This window comes from Acinonyx jubatus, chromosome D1 (genome assembly GCF_027475565.1).
Source record: "Acinonyx jubatus isolate Ajub_Pintada_27869175 chromosome D1, VMU_Ajub_asm_v1.0, whole genome shotgun sequence".
Taxonomy (NCBI): Eukaryota; Metazoa; Chordata; class Mammalia; order Carnivora; family Felidae; genus Acinonyx; species Acinonyx jubatus.
The window spans coordinates 18,950,514-18,972,125 of record NC_069390.1 but is presented as its reverse complement, the minus strand read 5'-3'; the positions used below and the strand labels follow the sequence as shown (position 1 = coordinate 18,972,125).

Below are 21,612 nucleotides of genomic sequence, written 5' to 3'. Positions count from 1 at the left end.
TGATGATATCAGCTCAACCTTCCAACCTCTGGGAAGGGAAGGGGGGGTGGAAGTTGAGTTCTGTGACATGGTCCGTGATTTGGTCAACCATGCCTTTGTAATGAAACCCAATAAAAACTCTGGACACTGAAGTTTGATGTAGCTTCCTAACTGGTGAACACATTGATGTGCTGTGAGGGTAAAATGCCCTGATTCAGGCAAGGCATGGAAGCTCTACATTCAGGACCCTCCTAGACCTCACCCCATGTGGCTATGCATTTGGTTCGTTCTGATTTGTATCCTTTATTTAAAAACTGTAATTACAAGTTGTGAAGTTGTCCTGAGTTCTGTGACTTGTTTAGTGAATTACTGAACCTGAGGGGTTGTGGGAACCCTTAATTTTATAGTCAGTTAGTTAGAGTATGGATGCCTGTTGGGATGTCTAAACTTGTGGCTGATGCCTAAAGTGTGGGCAGCTTTGCTAGGGCCCATGTCCTCTGGTTTATGTCAGAATTGAGGTGCATTATTATAATAATGTGCACACTGACTATTGACAGAACCTTATGATATAACTTCATTAGAAGGAGGGGGGAAAACAAAGGGGAATGGGAGTTCTCATCAACTGTAATAAGTAATATAAAAATTAATGGATCAGGAGATAACAGTGTGAGCACAGGATTTAGAACAAGGATGATAACATAAGGAAAACCAACTGAAACGATGAACATGGTTACTTCTGGAGCTGGAGCAGAATGGGGTGCTATGATACAGAAGGGTGGGGTGAGGTACTGCTGTTTTTCACTTTAAACCTTTTGTAACTATTTTCTTTTTCAAACCAAGTTCATGTATTGCTTCAATCTACATACAATTATGTAAAAAAGAAGAGGCTTGACTGCAGGCTCAGTAGTTCATCAGGAAACACTCGGACATTGATTGAAATGTGTGTGCACGGGGGTGCATTGGGGGGTACACTTAGGAATAACCTCTGTACGGAAGCACCAGAAGCAGAATAGGACAGGCAGATGTGCACCTGTGACGCAAGTGTAGCAGAGATCACAGCTGATCCCATGGGAATTTCTGAACCTTGCGTAGCCCTTCAGAGATGCCTAAGTGAAGTAAAGGAGTCAGACCTTTGTCCCCAAGTGTGGACCAGTCATTAGACCTACTGCCCAGGGGAGGGGCTATAACCTTGGGCAAGGCAGCTCTCTTTGTCTGAGGACAGTTCTTGGTTGGTACTCAGCAGATAACACTCCTAGTGGGGGGTTGACTGAGAACCTTTGTGCTGGAAGTGGGGTATGTGGTTGGTGCTCTAACAGTATCTACTATAAACTCCAAAACCAGAGACTCTGGAAAAGGAAGACTTGATATCCATTAGGCAAATTTTATAATCTCTAGTCCTTCCAATATTCTGGGCTTTCCAGGACTTTTAAAGTATGATAGGGCCAGCTGGGTGGCTCAGTTGGTTAAGGGTCCGACTTCGGCTCAGGTCATGATCTCATGGTTTGTGAGTTCGAGCCCTGCATCAGGCTCTCTGCTGTCAGCACAGAGCCTGCTTCAGATCCTCTGTCCCCCTCTCTCACTGCCCCTCCCCCCCAAATAAATAAACATTAAAAAAGAGTAAAGTATGATAGATATGCCGGTTTGATAAGTGTGGGGTTGGCAATTTAAAAGCACACATACACTTGTGCACGCACACACACATGGGCTCCACTGTCATCTGTATTCTTCTGAAATATGTATATTTCAGCTAAAAATCTATCCTTCCCCTGCTTGTGCAAGAGCATGTTTTCTCTCTCACTAAAAAATAAATAAACATTTAGGGGAGCCTGGGTGACCCAGTTGGTTAAGCGTCTAACTTCGGCTCAGGTTATGATCTCACAGTTAGTGAGTTTGAGCTCCATATCGGGCTCTGTGCTGACAGCACAGAGCCCGCTTTGGATCCTCTGTCTCCCTCTCTCTCTGCCCCGCCCCCCCATTCTCTCCCTCTTTCTCAAAATAAATAAACATTAAAATAAATAGACAAACATACAAAAAAAAAAAGAAAAGAAAAGAAAACCAATTGAGGCACATCCCTAACACTTTGGAGTAGATGTCAATGCTCTGAATTTGTAACAAACATCATTCCAGTATTTCAGAGAGAAGATACCATGATGAAGAGAAATATACTTTCCCATAGAAGAAATCAAATTTTTGGTTGCCCATAATTTTGAAAAATTGAGTTTATTAAGGTGTAACAGGGATAGTAATATGTGCTTAAGTATACATTTTTGAAGTGAATTTTTACACACTCAGGTACCCAAATCAAAATACAGGATATATCCTCCACCCTAGAGGTCCCTTCATGCCCCTTTCTTGTCATCTACCCCCTTACCCAGATGTGACCAATATTCTGACTTTCGTCATCACAGATTAGTTTTACTTTTTTTTTTTTAAACCTTAATAAATGGAATCACAGCAGTTTGTATACTTTATGTCAGACTTTTTTCACTTAACATAATATGTGGGAGGTTTGTGCATGTTTCGTGTAAATCAATAGTTCTTTTTTATTGCTATTTAGTATCCCATTATATGAACATACCTCGGTTTACTTCCTTACTCTCTTGTAGATCAGTAGTTGGGTATGTTTACCTGTTAGGCATAAATAAAGAGATCATGGGCATTCTTTTGGCAGACACGATGCATTCATACCTCTTGGGAATTGCTAGGTCATAGGGTAGGCACATGTTTAGTTCTGGACATAATGCCAGATATTTTTTTTCTCAGAATGATTGTATCAGTTTCCAGTGCCACCAACAATATGTGAAAGTTCCAGCTGCTGCACAACCATGTCAGTACTTGGTATTGCAGTTTTTCAAATTTTAGCCATTGTGGTGGGTATTCAGTCTTAAATTTGAACCACTGGTGTGGCTGCATCTTTTACATCAAAGTATTACACAGGTCTTCTTGTGTATAAGTAACTGATGGGTCCTCACGATGATTGGTTCTTCGTTGTACTTCTTCACCTAAACTGTTTTTTTCTTTTCTCAGTTGTCACAGGTAGTACTGATGGAATTGGGAAGTCATATGCAGAAGAGGTAGGTAATTTTCAAGACCTTTCTTTTTGGCTTAAAAATATAAGAACAAATATGGGATGGTCTCTTACAGTAGTTTTGATGTTTGAAGTTAAAAACAAATATAATGTTGCATATACTTTGTAATCAGAAACACCATGTTTGCTTAAGCAAAGACAGTTTAAAGTAAATTTTTGTGCAAAAGTGAGTATAAAACTTTCTATCCCAGTATGTTGGAAAAAATGTAGTGTAATTTTATTTTATATTGCATGATTATGGACAGTCCTTAGTTTTATTTGTTTATTTTTTAAAAAAATGTTTATTCATTTATTTTGAGAGAAAAAGAGCATTGGGGAGGGCAAAGGGAGAGGGGGAGAGAGAGAATCCCAAGCAGGCTCTGCCTTGTGAGTGCAGAGCCAGATGCGGGGCTTGAACTCACAAACTGTGGCATCACGACCTGAGCTGAAATCAAGAGTCAGTCGCTTAACTGACTGAGCCACCCAGGTGCCCTGGACAGTCCTTAGTTTTAAAGTCAGTTGTTTTGAACTATTTTCCAATAGGTGGATTTACTATTATTAGAGTAGTTTTATTTCTAGGCTAGTCCATGGCATCATTTTTTTTTTTGTTTAAGTTTATTCATTTTGAGAGGCAGAGCATTAGCAGGGGAGTGTCAGAGAGAGAGAGGGAGAGGGAGACACAGAATCCAAAGCAGGCTCCAGGCTCCGAGCTGTGAGCACAGAGCCCAGCGTGGGGCTCAAACTCATGAACTGAGAGATCATGACCTGAGCCAAAGTCTGATGCTCAACCGACTGAGCCACCCATGTGCCCCCCTGGCATCATTTTTTAATAAGGACTGTAATTGACAGAAAGATACTGACAGATATAGGCAAAGAGTTCTCAAGTTCTCTGGAATGTCATGAAAGGATAGGGACCATGATAGTATGAGGACGACTGTACAAAGCAGGAGCGTTGATAGTACTCTTTTAAGACAAGCTTCCCTGCCTTCTAGTTCCACTAAGGCACCCAAAGCTAATGATAATAGCCCAGTTGTGATGACAATCCTGGCAGATCCACTGGATTTCTCATTTGTCATTCCCAAAGAGTTGTTTTTTTTTTTTTTTTTTCCCAATCTCCTTTTGTTGTCCCAGGTTTTTATTTTGAGTGTCAAAACTCCAGGAAGGTTGCAAGAAGAATACAACAAATACCCTGTACCTTTCACCTGCATTCACCAGTTATTAACATTTTGTCACATTTAACTTTCATTTACTATTATGGATATTTTTAAATTAATATTGTTTGCTGGGACCATTTGTGAGTTGCAGACATCCTAACAACTCACCCTTAAAGATTTCAGCATGCATCTTCTAAGAACTAGGAACGTTCAACCTTATAACCACGGTGCAATGGTCACACACAGGAAGTTTAACTTGATATGCTATTATATAAAACCTATATATGCAAGTTTCCCAAATTGTTTCAGTAATGGTCTTTATAGCTCTTTTTATTTATTTATTCATTTGTTTATTTAAGTACTCTCTACACCCAATGTGGGGCTTGAACTCATGACCCCGAGATCAAGAGTTAACATGCTCTTACAATTGAACCAGCCAGGTTTATAGCTCTTTTTGGTTTCAAGATTCAGTTAAGGATCATACATTGCATTTAGGTGTCATGTCTTTTGACTAGAAGAGTTTCCTAGCTTTAAAAAAATTTTTTTTATAACAATGGCATTTTGAAAAATACAGGCCAGTTGTTTTGCAGATTTCTCAGTTTGTCTGATGTTTCCTCATGATTAGCTCAGATTAGACATTTTTTAGCAGGAATGCTACCCAGATGATACTTTATCTTTCTGAGTTCATTTTATCAGGAGGTACAAGAACTCTCTTGTCCCATTATTATGTTAAGATAAATCATTTATTAAGATGCTACCACCATTCTCTGTTATGAAGGTACTTCTTTCCCTTTGTAATTAATATAGAATCTGTGGGATGATACTTTGAGACTGTATGAAAAAAATATCCGTTTCCCAGCAGTCTTTTGTCCAGTGGATTTAACATCCATTGACAGTTTTTTCCTAAATTAGTTATTACCATGGTTGTGAAAAAATTGGTAATTTTTGTAATAATATCTTTCCTTCTACATTTACTAGATGCTTCTTTTCTATAATTAAGAGCTCTTGTTTGTCTTTCCTCCTTTGTTAATTTTTTTTTTAATTGTAAGCATGGACTCAGGTTCTTTAGTGGTTTTATAGCAGATTAATTTAGCAAATTATTATTAACCCTTGTTATTTTAATAAAAAGTGTTTTTCCATATTTTCTCATTTGCAAAACTGCTCACTACTTAATAAAAACTGACTTTAGGATTCAAGACTGGAATATTAGTTTACTAAATTACTTTTAGTTTAAATATCTGATTTATTGCTCATTTATATACGGTTTGGAATAGTTCACTAAAACGTTTCGTATGTATCAGTGTATTTTTCCTCTGCTTGTCTATTTAGAAACCACATTCCTATAAATCCTACTCATTCTATATAGCACTTACATAGTTGTGTGTATACACACAGAAGGTGTTTTCAGGAAATACTTTATTTTATCCAATCAACTACCTCAGTTTACCTTTGTTGTCCACAAAACATCATGCCTAAATAAAATTTTAAGAATTTCTTCTAGTTTTAGGAATTTATAACATTTTAACTGTAGTTTTCTTTGCCAGTCTTCCAATCTTTATGTATCCAGTCCAAGACAAAATCTTTTTTAAAGCTAGCTTTTAAATTATAGAAGTAATAGATATTTATGATTTTAAAAAACTAAAGCAGTGTAGGTAGGTGCAAAATGAAAAGTGAAAGTCTTACTCCTTCTGAGATCCTTTGACATTTATGTACTTGCTTAATCTAGAAAGATAGCCCTGTGGGGAATCCTTTTGTAGTGTCTTCATTTGGTTTGTCCATTCATTACAACTTAGGTTTATTGGTTTTTTAGTTAGGTATATCATATTATCAGGTTTTCTTAAAATGAGAATATATCTGATTTCTCTCTTTTAATGAAATATACAGGTGATTCAACTCTTCAGTGTTTTTTTTTTTTTATTGTTTTCAGTTAGCAAAACATGGAATGAAGATTGTCCTTATCAGCAGATCACAAGATAAACTGAACCAAGTTTCCAGTGAAATAAGTAAGTTTCTCCTTACACCCTCTCCTGCTTTCATGTTTACAAAAGGAATACAGTAATCTAAGTTGAATGTTTTCATGTAGGTATCTAGCACTGACATTTATTTATAGCTCAGAAAGCTTTTTTCTTATGTTGTTGAAGGGATGTTTTAAAATGGGGTCATCTGGGGCGCCTGGGTGGCGCAGTCGGTTAAGCGTCCGACTTCAGCCAGGTCACGATCTCGCGGTCCGTGGGTTCGAGCCCCGCATCGGGCTCTGGGCTGATGGCTCAGAGCCTGGAGCCTGTTTCCGATTCTGTGCCTCCCTCTCTCTCTCTGCCCTTCCCCCGTTCATGCTCTGTCTCTCTCTGTCTCAAAAATAAATAAAAACGTTGAAAAAAAAAATTAAAAAAAAAAAATGGGGTCATCAGTTTTTTTCAAATTCATATGGGACTGTTAAAATTTCCTTAAAACATGTTTTACTGACTCAATTAGTTGCTGTTTGGAATCAGAATCTCTGAGTATTTTATCATGTTCTACTTAAATACCTGAATTCTTTTTCTGTTGCTTTATTTCAGTATTCTTGTGCTTTTTTTTTTTTTTTTTTTTACTCTTTGACATTGTTATCTCTAATGTATATCATATATAATTGAAGAAAAATATAAAAGGCAGCCTATCTACATATGGGAAGGAATCTTTGGAGCTTTCTTCTTAGCCAGCTATGCTTAAGACCTGAATTACCATATAGCAAAGATTCTGAACTGACGTTTAATTAACCAAGCAGGTGGATTAAGCCGTACTGTCCGTTTCCTTGGGAGAACATACTGACTGGTGTTCCCAGTGTGCTGTTTGTAGCCCATAGGCTTCTCAGTGTGATGCTGGTGCACTTTTACCCCCACAAGTCAAATTACTTGCTTTAAGAGTCAGCTGAGTTTGTCCACAAACTATGCAGAGCACATTTATTATTTAATGTTCTGCAAACTGATGCAATATTTGTATTAAAAAGGGGAGTTGTTTCTATGAAAACTAATTTGAATGCTGTGAAAAATAGTGAGAAAAGAGAGTTCTTTCCAAAATTACCTGTCAAATTAGCAGTGAACAAGACAAATGCAAAATAATAGCGGAAAATGATAAAAAGTAAGAAATTTGCTCTCCGATTGTTTCATATGTGTTGAAATTTTTGCTGCACTTTAAAGGAACTGAAAACTGCAGTCATAAATGATGCATTACCGGCATGGGTTCTGCAGGAAAGACTGGAATACCAGTCAGCAGATCTCAGTTCAGATGTAAGGCAGGGGTCCTACACAGAGAATGGGTGAATGAATTACATTTATACACAGTTTAAATGAAATAAAATGGTTACATGTATATTTATCATTCTCTAGGATTCCTGCTTTAACTAACTTCTGTGAGTAGCCAACTAACAAACTGGTCCAGTTCTTTCAGATGAGAGAGGCATTCTGCTGTATTTTTTTTCAGCTTTATTGAGATAATTGACGTATAACATTGTGTGTAAGTATGTTAAATCTTTTTTTTTTTTTTTAATCTTTTTGTTTGTTTGTTTGTTTTAAACCTTGCTGGGAGCACAGATCTTTACATCTTTGGCATCTAAGGATTTTAACTTTGAAGGTTTGAACTATGTAAACACAACCCTGAAGGTCCAAGGCATACAGTATTTTGCGGTTTTGCTAAGGTGTGAATTTGAAGTAAGCCATGATACTAATGAGCCAGAGGCAGTTAATTTAGGTAGTAGTTGAACTTAACATATTGCCTAGATCTTAATACTGTTTCTCTCTTAGTTACTTGTGATCATGTATATACTTAACTCTTGTAGTGATAAAAATGTGTTTGTGCATGTGTGTGGGTAAAATTGGCTGCTAATGAAAGCATCTACTGGATGCTGGAAGTAAAGGTTCATAGGTGGAAAATAGAACCCTCGATTAAAGGGCATGTTGAATTTTGAAATGCTGTGATCTGAATGAATCCATCATCCACTTGAAACAAGTAAAAGCTACCTCATGACAGTCTTTTAGAAAGTGCTCCAGCCTGTACAAGAATTGCTCAATGAGTCAGAAGTATACTTTAATGATATTTGGGAATTTATCAACTTGTGATATGAGGTGACATGTGACTGAGGTCAGAGATGTGGTTCTGGATAAAGACAGGATCCTGTTCAAACATTCTCATGAAGGGACAGATGGTGACACACTGAATTGACCTTTATTATGTTTTTCTAGGCATCATATAAGTTAATGAAAGCGGTGGTATCAGCAGACCAGGTCGTCCGTTCTAAGCTGAAGAAATACAAAGAGGAGATTATAGATGCCTGTGCTAGTTTTTAACTCACATGTAAATCTTCTCTTTGGGAGGATAGTGTTTTTGTGAACATATCTATTCCATGAGAAAGGAGGACCAGAATTTAATGTGGACAAAGACCAACTATTTATGCCTTCAACACATCCTTATTGAATGCCAATGCACCAGGTACTGTGCTAGGCAGTCAGCATAGAGTGGTGAACATGATAGAGACAGCTCTGCTTTCATGGAACTTATGTGCTAGAGGGGGAGACAGAGGGAAAAAAAATAGGTAAAAAAGCGAATAAACCAAAACAAACCAGACAAATAAATTAAATACTTGGAGTTTGTAATAGTGCCATAGAAGAAACCAAGGGGAGAAAATGGAGAGGTTCTTACCTTTGTAGCAACGTGGTGAATTCTGTGACTGATGGGGTGTTAAAGGGCCAGACTAATAACCTTTTGCCCATATAATGGCACTTCAGTTATGAAGCTGGAGCCTTAGTGAACAGAGAATCCACTGGGCCCTCTTACAGAGTATCATGGTGGATGGGTTGTATGTGCAAGTTGCACATGATAAATCCACTCCAACATACCTGTTTTCTTAAGCCATTGGGTTTCTGCCTCGGCATTATGACGGGGCAGTTGCAGCTTCCCAGTCTTACTAAATGGAGGGCTGTCATGGGTCCAAGTTTCAATCAGCCAGCAAAATTAACTCTTAGAGCCCCTTCTAGTTGTACATGATAACCATTAAATCTCTGGTAAGTGATTTGTTTTTTAAAAAATATCCCAATCTGGCATTATATTATGTTTTCCTTGATCTAACACTCTTAGAATCATTCTCACGCAGATTTCCTAGGTATCTACCAACACAAATTAGCCAACTTTTGCAATTATTTTTGTGTGTAAGTTATTACTTTATGGACCAGACTTTATACTTACTCCCCAAAGAATGCTGTGAGTTTACCCTGTTATGAGTAACAGTAGAGATCTTGATCGTGAGGAGAAGAGGAATTCTTCTGCAAGGAAACTGCCCTTAGAGTTATCGTGAGGTAAGCGCAGGTTCTTCAACCCAGGGGAAAGGTAATCTCTTCAGACACAGGAAAGCAGGCTTTTTCTATTTCCACTGGCAAGGGAGGCTCAGAATAGCTTGGGGGTTCAAGATCCTTGGCTTCAGCTGAGTTCACCCAGATAATCCCCATCCCAAGTCTTGCTCAGTGCTTTCACTTTCATGCATGAGACATGGTGAGTCTGTGGAGGTCAGCTTACATTGTAATTGTGCAACTGGCACAGTTAAATCTGATGTGAGCAAGGTGAGCTCTGTGGCTGTAAGACATCAAGGTTTTTATTCGGGCTGCCATTGAAGTTCTCTGGTTCTCTGTTCATAAAGGGGAGCTGAACGTTTAAAGACCCAAGCTTGTCATTTTCTTTCAGTGAGTGCTTCAGTGCATTCAGAAACCATGCCATACCACAATCTTTGTACTCATTTCTGCCCAACTCAAATGTGACAGCCCCTTGGTCCCTTAAGGCATTTCTTCAGCAGATACTTTGTTATAATCCGTAGCCAGCATTAATTTGATTAATGGTGATGTGGCATTATGGATCAAATCAAACCAATACCAAAGTCCTTTGAAGTCTGTTTTTGGGGATCCCACTCCTGATACCATTTCTGCATCTGTCTGACTTCAATCAGGAAACCTAAGTCAAGCAAGTTAGTTTAACTAGGCTAACTTGTCTCGTCTAGTCCAACTCTTACATTCACTCCAGGAGGTTAAACTCATCCTCCTTCCCTATGTGATTGAAAGAAGAAAAGAGGAAAGGAGGAGATTGAAAAAGAAACCACGTACCAATTGAGAAAAATTAGGGACCTCTTCTGGGCTCTTATCACCTTCTGACTCTCCACTGTTGTTATGTAAACTTGGGGATTCTGTTTCTTTTTAAAAAAAAATTATTTTTTTTACATTTATTTATTTTTGATAGAGAGAGACAGAGCACAAGTGGGGGAGGGGCAGAGAGAGAAGGAGACACAGAATCTGAAGCAGGCTCCAGGCTCCAAGCTGTCAGCACAGAGCACGATGTGGGGCCTGAACTCACAAACCGCGAGGTCATGACCTGAGCTGAAGTTGGATGCTCAACCGACTGAGCCACCCAGGCGCCCCTGGGATCCTGTTTCTTTAGAAGCAATTCCTTGTGAGTGTGGAGGACAACCTACGTATCAGAGTTGTTCAGAAAAAATTTTCAAAGGGTTATATATAATTTAGTAGGGAACTAAATGTTTTGCCAACAATGGGTAAATGCTTTCTCAGGATCTACTGCTTAGATGAAATTACACTTCTTTGTAAGGATACCTGTCACCTGTTGAATTAATACAGGCTGAGAGTCAACACATATATAATAAACTTATTTTGTTATCTTTGTTGGCCAGGATTATTAACATATTCAGTATTTTTGTCAAGTTTGATTTGTCCAAGAAAAAAAAACTCCTAATTTTTGAGCTCTGAGGTAATTTTTATTTGCAGTAAAGCACAATGCAAAGAAGACTAGCTTTCAGAACAACCTAGTGGCTCACAGAATAAAGAGATGGTGATATTTACAGTTCCTATTCTTATGTGGCAGTTGGTAATTCTGATTGTGTACAGTTTAATCAGCTTCAGGTTTTAAAAACCACACATCTCTGTTTTTGATTAAAAAAAACCAGATACGGTGTTTCTCTTTTTTTTTTGTTAACTTATGTCAGGGTGCAAAGCTTTGGAATTGCCATGTAATTCCATGATCTCTTGAAATGTAAACCTTTTAGAAATGTAAATCTTACTGGTCTGTAGTCACAGAGGAATAGGGTAAGGTAAAAAAATATATATATCAGTTTCACTTTTTCGTATTTTACCTATGATCAAATCTGTATAGTTAAGTGTAGATTTCACCAAATGTTTGTTTCACAATTTCTTGATGTACTAGCAGTACTATTAATATGATGCTTTGTTATATTTAGCTTATTTCATTTTTGTAGGGACAAGGTACTAGTTAACCTTTTTTAACTTTCATGTTTAATTAAACCAAAATCACATGATGTTAAGATCAGAGAGTTAATCTTAGCACGTAGCCCCTAGTCATATATATTTTTCTGTCACTTCTATAGTACCAGAAATATTTTTATTGCCCTTACAGTTCACAAAATCTAAGCTAAGGAACCATTAGGAACCCAAAAGCAGCCTGTTTGCCTGCATTGGTTTTTGCCTGTGGTACTTATGATTGTGGAGGTACCCTACTACTCCAAGATCCCCAAATTCATCAGCGTTTGCAGAAAGTGACATTCTTTACTACCCATAACACTGAGATTCCACAAGCCATCGAGCAGGTACCAGGATAGTTGCTTTGAAGCATTGTTTCTGCATATTGGAGTGTAATTATTGTTCTTACTAGTGAGCTTGTCATGCCTAATTAAATGAGATTTACCGTTAAATGAAACATTTCTGGCATGGTCATGGTTACAAATTTGTCTCATCTAATTATATCCTTGCAGGAAGAAGGATAGATTCTTTTTTTTTTTTTTTTAAGTTTATTTATTTTGAGATCAGAAAGAGTTCGTGTACATGCTAGCGTTGAGGGAGGGAGGGGCAGACAGAGAAGGAGAGAGAGAGAATCCCAAGCAGGCTCCGTGCTGCCACTGCAGAGCCAGATGTGGGGCTTGAATTCAAGAACCTCGAGATCATGACCTGAGCTGAAACCAAGAGTCAGACATGTAACTGACTGAGCTACCCAGGCGTCCCAGAAGGATAGATTCTTACTGAGCCTATGCAAATAATTACATTGCCGGATAAGGGAAACAACTCGGTAAAGACACGTATACTCTCTGACCATTGTTCTGATTGGTTTTGCAGGCAGGGCCAATTAATATGTGTTGTATCTTCTATACAATTTCCATCTTTAAATTTACCTAACAATTACATAGTTTATGTTGCAGTTGCTATGGCTGCATAACAACTACCTCAAACTTATCAATGTGAAATAATAACCATTTTAAGATGCTCAAAAATTCTGCTGATCAGTTTTACCAGGACTTGGGGGACATATTCTTTTGCTTCTCATGGCATTACTGAGTTCCCTAAGTGATACTCAGCTAGTGGAGAGGCTGGTCCAAAAGATTTAAGATGGCTTCTCTCACAAGGCTGGGGCCGTGATAGGGAATGACTGAAAAGCCAGATTCAGCTGGGACTGTTGACTGAAGTGCCTTTGCGTAGCCTCTCTAACATGGCCAGATCAGGGGAGTTGGACTCCCCACAGGGGAACTATCATCCCTCAGTGAATGTGCCAAGACAATGAGGCAGAAGCTGATATCTTTTTGTGACCTACTCTCAGAATTCATACAGCATTACTTTTTTTGCCATATTCTATTGGTCAAAGCAGACATGAGCCTGCCCAGATTCAAGGTGAGAGGAATAGACTCCACCTCTTGAGGGAAGAGAGACAAGGTAATGTTGGAAAAGAACATGTGGGAAGGGAGATATTTTTGGAAAATAAAATCTGGATCTGGAAAATACAATCTGCTACAGTTTATGAACTATAGTAAGGTTTTTCAGAGAATATTTTTCCTGATTTCTGAGGGATCAGTAGGAGCAGCATACCATTCCAAGAGTTGAATACCATCAACATATCATTCAAACCATTCATTTCATTCCCGTTTGCCCAAGGACAGCCAGTCACCAAAGAGGAGTAATGAAAAATGAAGAAAGAAAGCTATTTTCTCAAAACCACTATTTCATTCAGCTGCAAAATTAATTCTTGTTCTATTGGACCTTGGGCCAAAAGCATGCTTGTATCTGATTTTCAAATAAAAGAGTTCTGTAGGTAGTGACTCGGTTTCCTGGTATAATCTGTTCCATAGTCTGAGCTTGGGGACAGCGTCAGGTTACACTGGGAAGGAAGTCCGACACAGGAGTTGATTTTTTTTTTTTTTTTTTACGGCATCAGTGACAGGTGCACTCAAAAGGCCTCTGCTGAGGCTATTATTCTTTGGATGTTCCTTCCTAAAGAGTGTATTTTCTGACCTCCAGCTTCTGGGCCTCTAGCTTTTGGCAAACTTGAAGGAAACGTAGGAACCACCTGTTAATAGGACTGATGGTCTCTGGTTCATTTATTATAGTAATTAACAGCAACAGAATAGAATACTATTCTGGTATAATATAGAGCTAATTGATGATTTAGTCCACGATTTTCCTTAAGGCAGGATCCTAATGATGGACACTAAAGGCATCGATAAATCTCCAGGGACTTCTATAAAGTATGTTTTAAAATTGCCACCAATTAGCAAGAATATTTTATACTTAGAAACATAATCTTGGGACTCTTGGGTCAGTTGGCTCAATCAGTTGAATCTGATTTCAGCTCAGATCATGATCTCACGGCTAGTTTGAGCCCTGTGTTGGGCTCTGTGCTGAGAACTCAGAGCATGGAGCCTACTTCAGATTCTTTGTCTCTCTCTCTCTCTCTCTCTCTCTGCCCTTCCCCTACTCACTCCATCTCTCTGTCTCTCAAAAATAAATAAAAGCATTAAAAAATAAAAAAATAGGGGCGCCTGGGTGGCGCAGTCGGTTAAGCGTCCGACTTCATCCAGGTCATGATCTCGCGGTCCGTGGGTTCGAGCCCCGCGTCAGGCTCTGGGCTGATGGCTGGGAGCCTGGAGCCTGTTTCTGATTCTGTGTCTCCCTCTCTCTCTGCCCCTCCCCTGTTCATGCTCTGTCTCTCTCTGTCCCAAAAATAAATAAAAACGTGGAAAAAAAATTAAAAAAAAAAATAAAAGAAACATAATCTTAGGTATCACTTTGTTCATAGTTGTGTGGCCAGTCTGTATACACAGGATCATGAATATGATTCTGTCTATCCTGGCAAGTACACATGTTGAATAATATTCATTTTTAGTCACATCTGGGCTCTGCCCATGTTTTGGGCTTGATAAACAGGGCAGCTCTCATAAGACAGCTGAGCTAATTAAAGATAGGAAGAATTTACTTTTTTTCCCAATACCCTCTCTGCTCAGTAGTGCTACCTAGTGACTATCTGGGAAATACCAATGATAGTTTTGGTATATAAAATATACCTTATGTCTTAATCAGTTTTACTATGTTTCATTTTGTGGCCCAAATTTATGAAGTAGTAGCATAAAGAGTTGCCAGCAGACTAGAGATTATAGCAGAATATAAGTATAGGTCAGAGGTGTCCAAGATAAGAAATGATTAGAGTCTTGGTTTAGAGTGACAGGAATTAAAATAAAACATAGCCACAAGAAACAATAATTATTAGGAAATTCAGCTTTTTTAGAAATGAGAAACTTTTGTTTTAAAAAAAAAAACGATTCAAGGGCATGACAAAAGTCAACACAAAAGCTTAAAAAGTTAACAGGCTGTTATAAAGTGAGAGTGTTTGAGGGAGATAAGGAACCTATGTTGGCCAGGCTGCCTACTGGAGGTACAGAATAATTTTTTTTTTCTTACAGCTTTCTCATTAAGAGAAGACTATATTATCAAAGATCAAGTTTCTTCTCAACAACTGGTTTCAAACTATTTAATTCATAAGCTTTCTTTGTTGATTTTAATACATTTTATACACTTACACATATAAAGTTAACACTTTCACCTGAAGCTTAAAATGTATTAACTTTATGTCTGTTATTACATTATAAGAAAATTCACCTACCACTTTGACTTTGCCATCCCAATTGGAGTCTTCTTTAAGAATTTTAGTCTTTAGACTCTTAAAAACTGAGAAAAAACTGAGGGTTGATGGGGAGTGGGGATGAGGGGGTGGGTGTGTGATGGGTATTGAGGAGGGCACCTCTTAGGAGGAGCACTGGGTGCTGTGTGGAAACGAATGTGACAATAAATTTCATATTAAAAAAAATAAACCAAAAAAAATTTTTTTTGGTCTTTAGAAATGGTCCAGGTAACAAAGATGCCTCTTTCTTTAACTCACTATATTAGTATAGTATCTTAGGATTAATTAAGAATCATAGAAGTTATATTTAAGTTGACAATGCAGAACAATACGATCATTATTGATACCAAGTTCGTCAGAGAGATGACATTTGAAACTTTTATACAGGGGACATGAAGAGTAACATCAAATGATGTTACTTCAGCATTGTCTGAAGTTCAGAAGAGTCATAAAAGACACCAATTTTCATAATTTTAGTTGGTGGAAGCAGTGATAATATAGCTAACTGATAAAACCTATGTGGAAAATATAAAAGTTCAATGAATGAAATGTTAGAGTGGCATTATGTTTCAGTCTGTGATATGATCAGAGAGAAGACATAGCCACTTTAAAAATTACAATGATAGAACCAGTTCTAATTTGGCCAAAGATTTACCTTAATTAGGACTTTTATATACATCTTGGATTCTTATATAATTCTTATTTACCAATTATTAAAAATACTTCAAAAGTTTATTAGAGCATTTAAAAATAACTATTACTTGCTAGCCAAGTGTCTGTTTGAATTTTTTAACTGTACTGCTCAAGCCAGCCTTTTCTGTGAGAATGATTTTTCTGAAATTTCCGGCACACTTAAAGCATTAGAAGTTTTTGTCCTTGTCTGGCAGTTCTTGAATTTTCTCTTCTCAGATTTAAGGGAGCACTGATTAGTATCCATAAGCTACTCAGAAGAGGCTTTTTAAAACATAGAACTCTTGGTTGACAGTATGTTCAAATCTGTATCTCCATTGATTTTTCTGTCTACTTGCCCTTATCAGTTACTGTGAAAGGGGAGTTGAAATCTCCAAGTAGAATTATGGATTTATCTGTCTCTGTGTGTCTATTTCTTTGTTTTTAGATGCATTAACATTTAAGGATGTTATGTTCTCTTGATGAATTCATTCCTTTTATCATTATGAAATCACCTTCTTTATTCTTGGTAGTATTATTTGCACTGAAATCAACTTTTTCTTTTGATTAGTTTTAGCATGGTATATATTTCTGCCTTTACTTTTAACAAATATGTGCTTTCTATTTAAAGTAAGTTTCTTGTAGACAGCGTAGGTTTGGTCTTTTAAAAAAAATCCAATTTGATAACTTGTTAATCAGGGTTCTCAGACCATTTGCATCTAATGTTATTGTTGATAGGATTGGGTTAAGATCTACCTATTTACTCTTTGTTTTCTGGTCATCTTGTCTGTTCTTTTTCCCTTGTTTTGTTTTTTTCTGCCTATGTTTAAATTAATAGTATGTTTTTTATCATTTCATATTATTTCCTTCTTTGGCTATTGGCTGTGCATCTTTTCTCTTTGTTTTGAGTGATTGCTTTAGACTTTGTAGTATGTATCTTTAGCTTGTCACAATCAGCTACTACTTTATGTAGAGCATGAGAACCTAATGACAGTGTACTTTCATTCCCTTTTGTGTTTTATTTCTGTGTATATTATGAATTGTATAACATTTTTGCTATAAATAGCTATATTTTGACGAGAATTAAATTTATTTTTAAAGTCTTCTGTATTTACACACAATATTTTCTGCTCTTCATTCCTTTGTATACATACATAATTCAGTCAAGAATCTTGTGGGGGGTTTTTTTGTTTTGTTTTTTCCTTGTCTGAAAGACCTCCTTTTATATTTCTTGTAGTACTGGTCTCCTAGTGATGAATTCTTTTTGTAAGTCTGAACAAAAACCTTTATTTTTGAAATGTATTTTCTCTGGGTATAAAATCTTAAGATGACCGATTCTTTTTTTCCCGTTTAGTACTTTGCTTTGCTGCATTCTGGCCTGTCATGTTTTTGAGAAGTCTGCTGTCACTCCTATCTTTTTTACCACCTTGTGTAAGACACTTTTATTATTAATAATTTATTTTTTAATTTATATCCAAGTTAGTTAGAATATGGTGCAACAATGATTTCAGGAGTAGATTCCTTAATGGTCCTTAACCATTTAGCCCATCCTCCTCCCACAACCCTTCCAGCAACCTTCTGTTTCTTCTCTATATTTAAGAGTTTCTTATGTTTTGTCCCCCTCCCTGTTTTTCTATTATTTTTGCTTCCCTTCCCTTATGTTCATCTGTTTTGTATGTAAGACACTTTCTTTCTTCTTTTTTTTTTTTTGTCTTTCACTTTTAAGATAGTTCTCTTTATCACTGGCTTTAAGTAATTTGTCCCTTGGTGTACTTTTCTTCATGTTTATCCTTTTTGGAGTTTATTGAGTTGAAATTTATGGGTTTAGAGTTTTCATTATATTTGGAGAAATTGGGGCCATCAAATACTGTTTCTATCCTTCACTCTCTTTGTAGGAATCCACTTAGACATATATTAAATGGATTAAACTTGTCTATCAACTTAACTGATTGCTGTCTTCTTTCTTTTTTTGTTTTTGTTTTTGGTCTCTTTTCTCTTTGTATTTCATTTTTGAGAGTGTCTATTGCTGTGTGTTCACATTCACTAATCTTTCTTTGTTTAGTGTCTAACTTGCTGTTAGGATTATTATTTTTTTTAATCTAGACATTATTTTTGTCTCAATATAAAATTTTAGGGCATTTTTGTATTTCCCTTATATCTTTTAAAAATTTTCATGTTGTTCCTTTTTGAACATACGGCAGCCCCCCTTGTTTGTGGTGGATATGTTCCAAGACCCCTAGTGGATGTCTGAAACCACAGATCATACTGGACCCAGTACATACTCTGTTTTTTTCTATATATACTTACTTATGATAAAGTTTAATTTATAAATTAGGTGCAATAAGAGATTTACAACAAAGATAATAAAGTAGAACAATTACAACAACAGAAGTTATATGAATGCAGTCTTTCTCTCAAAATATTTTATTGTACTGGACTCACTCTTCTTGTGACAGTCCGAGATGATAAAATGCCTACATGATGAGATGGCATGAGATGAGATAATGGCGTAGGCATTGTGACCTAGCATTAGGCTACTATGGACTTTTTGACGATTCATCAGAAGGAGAATCATCTGCTTCCAGACCATAGTTGATTGTGGCTAACTCAAACCATGGAAAGCAATACTGTGAATAAGGGAGGATTACAGAATATAGTGTGCTCCTGTGTTGTTTGTCTTTGTTTTTTATTTTTTTAAAGATTTTATTTTCAGGTAATCTCTACACCCAACTTGAGGCTCGAACCCACAACTCCAAGACCAAGAGTTGCACACTCCATTGACTGATCCAGCCAGGAGCCCCACTCTTGATCTTGTTTTACTCATGTTTTTCTTGCTGTTGGTCTGGCTCATGCTCTCTCAGTCCTCTGGTAAATTCTAGGGGCTCTGTCTCCCTCACATGCTCAAATCTGTTTCCTCAACTGGGGGGAACTGCTCATCTCTATTCTGGTGTAGAAAATCTCTAGGCAGTAAGTTAGGGCAGCCTTAGAGCTCACCTCTTTTGTTTCCCTTCTCTTGAGTATTGCTGTCCTGAACTATCTGTCTTCCAGGGACAGAAAACCATTGTTTCATATATTTTGTCCTTTTTTTGTTTTTCTTTTTTTTTTTTAGCTTAAGGTGATGGAGTAGATCTAGTCTTTGTTACACCATCATGGCTGGAAACAGAAGAACCCCGTACCCCTTCCTTTTTACCATTATAGATTTCCTGGTAAATGTAATTATTATCTTTGCACATGTCTATAAATGTTGTTTGGTCTGCATTAGGCTTTAAAGAAAGAACAGGACTAAAATTTTTGCATTTCTGCACTGGGCATGGCATGGTTAAGGGGGATGTGTCCACTAACCAGTGTTATTTTGGTGACTGAAGAGCTATTGTGAAACCTCTTAATATTCATAATCTTGCACTGAAAGATACTTTTGAAATTTAGTTTCTGTTCCAATTTTGGCACAAGTGGTTTTCTAAGCTAATGTGGGATCCCGCTGTAAAGCTTTCCAACTAAACGATTTCACCAAGTGTACCTTATTTCAACTTCATTACTGTTTGTTACCAGTCGTTTTTGCTGATAGAGAACAACATCTGTAATATGGGTGGATATTTTGTTAGAAATGTAGCATACCTACCAATTAGTTGGCCCAGCCAAATTAGCACGTGTTGGTCTGCATCTCCAATTACCGCAGCTGCTTGAGTGTTGCTGTTCTACAGCTGGCATTAGGCATGTGGGAGTGTACTGCACCGTGGCCAGACACTAGCTCTACCTCTTAATTAAAACATTGGCTTATGTTTGCATGATTTCTTTAAAACAGTAAGTGGTCTTTCCAATTGGATTATTGATGGTTCAGTAACTTCTATATAAAAAAAAAAAGCAAACCTTTTTTTTGGTTGAGGAAATGTGGGACCAAGGTGTTCGGAAAAGAGTCCCATTTAAGTAGATGATTAGTGTTTCTCCTCCCACTTTCAGATTATTAGTTGTTATTCTAAGTGGATAATTGTAATTTGGGGTACAGACTTAAAGTATAAAAGAATTCATAGAAAGGCATATTCTTTGGATGTATTTATTAAGTTCTTCAGTACTTTTATTTAGGGATTGCTTCCCTTTTCATCATGGAGAGAAAGTACTTCTGAGAGTTTTATGGAAAAGGTTCACTTAACTTGATTCTTCCATCAAATAAAGTTACAGATTTTCTTGTCAGTTTCCACTGTTTTGATAATCTTGTTGTACCATTACTGATTAAATGCACAGTTTATTACATGCTACCCTTTACAAATCTTTAACTACAAAGCACTAATTTAAATGACTCCGTGCTATATCTAATAGTAGAAACAAAGAGGAGTCCATTAAAACCAACAAGAAATTTCATAAATTTTGAATTACTCTATTCCTTTACTGTTAAGAAAAACCAATGGAATTAATATCTAATGACAGCAGGCTACTAGTAATAAAAATGTTGATGTAGAATCAGCTTTGTACTTCCATTCTGTTTAATGCTATAGAGCTGTGTAAAATCTAAAATGTAATCACTCTAATAACTGATAGAAATATTAAGCCACAAATAAGTATACTCATTTTTGTGGAACACTTAGCATCATGTTTAGACATGTGTAGTTCAGAAACCATACCCATACCCAGAAACCATACATGATGTTAAAGGTCATTCCTATTCAGGAACTGATAGACTAAGCCCCTCACTTTTTAAATATGGAAACCAAGTCTGAAAACCAAGTCATACCTAGTAAATGACTGACGTGAACAGAGTCTTTGGCTTCTTGTACTATGTTCTCTATTACCCCATGCCCTTAATTTGTGCTTTAAATATTGTAGCTGGGGAATTAAATGATAATTTGGGGGGAGGTAAACATCCCCAGAATGTGATATCACAGTTACATATATAGCATCAAGGAAATAAAAAACAAACTAAACTCAACTTGCATCGTGACTGTGTTTAAATGCAGTTACTTACTACAGTTATTATCATTGGACCAATTTTAGGATTTGTGAGCATTTTTATTAAAATGGGCATATTTATTCCTTTTCATTTTTTAAGACGTAGCCGTGTTCAACTGGATACTTGAGGACGATTTGGAGTTAGTAAAATCCTAACATAACTACATAAAATGGTCTATTTATGCTAACACAAGCTTTGATTAAAAACAAGTAATTTTCCAGGGGTGCCTGGGTGGCTCAGTGAGTTAAGCGTCCAACTTCAGCTCAGGTCATGATCTCACGGTTTGTGAGTTTGAGCCCCGCGTCGGGCTCTGGGCTGACAGCTCAGAGCCTGGAGCCTGCTTCAGATTCTGTGTCTCCCTCTCTCTCTCTCTCTCTCTGCCCCACCCCTGCTTATGCTCTCTCTGTCTCTCAGAAATGAATAAATTTTAAAAAAAAAGTTAAAAAAAACAAATAATCTTCCAATAATAGTTGAGATATTTCCTGTAATAAGTGATGAAATAGGGGCGACTGGGTGGCTCAGTCAGTTAAGTGTCCGACTCTTGATCTCGACTCAGGTCATCATCTCACTGTACGTGAGTTCAAGACCCGCATGGGGCTCTGCACTGATGGCACAGAGCCTGCTTGGGATTTTGTCTCTTCTCTCTGCGCCTCCTCTGCTTGTGCGCGTGCTCTCTCTCTTTCAAAATAAATAAATTAAAAAAAAATAAGTGATGAAATAAGTATCCAATGTTGATCCTTAGAACAATTCTGAGGACAGGCTGGCTAGGTTCCCTAAGACTCCACCGTAGGCAATAAAACTGATCTTCAGTTTTAGGTCAT

At 37.2% G+C, this 21,612-nt stretch overlaps 1 protein-coding gene across 2 annotated transcripts in view; it reads left to right on the top strand.

Moving 5' to 3' along the window:
• HSD17B12 (hydroxysteroid 17-beta dehydrogenase 12) overlaps positions 1-21,612 on the top strand; it is a 165,109-nt gene that overhangs the window by 56,046 nt on the left and 87,451 nt on the right. For both annotated transcript variants that reach the window (XM_053203279.1, XM_015075703.3), the window contains exons 2-3: positions 3,007-3,053; positions 6,128-6,203. In XM_053203279.1, the coding sequence (XP_053059254.1) occupies positions 3,007-3,053; positions 6,128-6,203 (123 nt within the window). The remainder of the gene's footprint in view (positions 1-3,006; positions 3,054-6,127; positions 6,204-21,612) is intronic.